The 1,987-nt window shown below is 42.2% G+C and overlaps 1 protein-coding gene across 1 annotated transcript; it reads left to right on the top strand.

Moving 5' to 3' along the window:
• The first annotated feature begins 89 nt into the window (after positions 1–89).
• On the top strand, positions 90–1,262 carry LOC109338712. The gene has a single exon (XM_019575999.1). It carries the CDS (start codon positions 90–92, stop codon positions 1,260–1,262), a length of 1,173 nt encoding a protein of 390 aa, XP_019431544.1.
• The last annotated feature ends 725 nt before the right edge of the window (positions 1,263–1,987 follow it).

Genomic DNA, 1,987 nt, shown 5'->3' on the forward strand with positions numbered 1-1,987 from the left:
AACTTAATGTGGTTCAGACTCCTCCAGTCCATCAACAGGTATTATGCTGCGAGTTTTGTGGTGGTGATCATGTCAGTGGTCATTGTTCGATGCATATCAACAGACCAGAAGAGGAAGTTCAGTATGTCAATAATCCACCTCGTCAGGGTAATTTCCCCAACAACCCTCCATTCAACAATCAGTTCTCACAGGGTTGGACGGGGAACCAGAATCAGAATCAAAATTTTGGGTGGAGGCAAGAAGCTGGACCATCTAACCGACAACCACCATATCAGTCCTCATATCAACAAGGTCAACATCCACCACTGCATGAGCGACAAACAAAATTGGAGGAAACATTAGAAAACTTCATGCAAGTCTCTATTTCCAACCAGAAAAATACTGATGCATCCATCAGGAATCTAGAGACTCAAGTGGGTCAGTTGGCCAAGCAAATGGCTGATCAGATTGCAGATAGACAACAATTTTCCGCAAACACTCAGACCAATCACTGCAAGTCTATCACCATGAGAAGTGGCAAGGTAATTGGTAAGGGTATTGGAGAGAATTTAGCTATTGAGCAAGAAGTGTTGCACGAGACTGAAGCTGGAACCTCAGAAAAGGTAATCAGAGACATACACAAGGATAAAGAGGTAGAACACGAGGAAGGGGTTACAACTGCAAATGTTACAAGGGAGAGTAAAGATAAGAGAACGAATGAATTACCTCAGTTGAAGGATCTCCCTTATCCAAAGAGACCTTCTAAGAAAGACAAAGAGCGACAATATGCTAGGTTCTTGGATTTATTCAAGAATCTTCAGATCAACATTCCTTTTATGGAGGCAATGGAACAAATGCATGTCTATGCTAAATTCATGAAAGATTTGTTGACAAAGAAAAGGAAGTTGTCAGAAGAGACAATAACCTTAGAAGCTGAGTGCAGTGCAATAATTCAGAAGTCTCTACCTGGGAAGACTAAAGATCCGGACAGTTTCTCTATTCCGGTCACTATTGGAGAGTTATCTGTGGGAAAGGCACTCCTTGATCTGGGAGCCAGCATTAATTTAATGCCCCTTTCTATGCTGAAAAGAATTGGGGATTTAGAGATCAAGCATACTAGAATGACATTGCAACTTGCGGATCGATCTGTGAAATATCCATATGGAGTTGCCGAGGATGTTTTGGTGAAGGTGGATGGGTTAGTATTTCCTGTGGATTTTGTCGTTATGGATATTGAAGAGGACAAGGAAGTTCCTCTAATTCTGACAAGGAAGTTCCTCTAATTCTGGGTAGACCCTTCATGAAAACTGCAAGGGTCATTATTGATGTTGATGATGGTAAGCTGAAGGTTAGAGTGGAGGACCAAGAGGTCAACTTTAATGTGTTTGAAGCTATGCAACATCCAAGGGACAAGCAACATTGCTTTCGTGTGGATGTCATTGAGGACTTATTTTTGCTTGATGACATTCATATGAAGAGCACTAATCCCTTGGTAAAGGTTTTGTTGGGAGAGATGGAAGGAAACAGTCCAAGTGAGGATAAACTAATGAAGTTATATTCGGCAGAGTTGGACGCATCCCGCTAGGTTGCATCCGATCATAGTCATGTGGAGAAGTTGGGTAAAGATCAAAGTTCCGAGGTTCCAAAGGTGGAGTTGAAACAACTTCCTGTGCACTTGAAATATGTGTTTTTGGAAGAAGGAGATCAGAAACCGGTGATTATCAGCAGCACTTTGTCATCCGTAGAAGAACAACAAGTCATTGAGGTGCTGAAGAAAAATGCTGGTGCGATAGGGTGGACACTGGCTGATTTACATGGAATTAGTCCATCCTATTGCATGCACAAGATTCACATGGAAGATGATTACAAGCCGGTAGCACAACCTCAGAGACGTCTTAACCCAACCATGAAGGAAGTGGTAAAAAAAGAGGTGATCAAACTACTAGATGCTGGGATGATTTATCCCATATCTGATAGCAAGTGGGTGAGTCCGGTTCAGGTGGTCCCA

The sequence above is a fragment of the Lupinus angustifolius genome, unplaced genomic scaffold (assembly GCF_001865875.1).
Source record: "Lupinus angustifolius cultivar Tanjil unplaced genomic scaffold, LupAngTanjil_v1.0 Scaffold_39_51, whole genome shotgun sequence".
Lineage (NCBI taxonomy): Eukaryota > Viridiplantae > Streptophyta > Magnoliopsida > Fabales > Fabaceae > Lupinus > Lupinus angustifolius.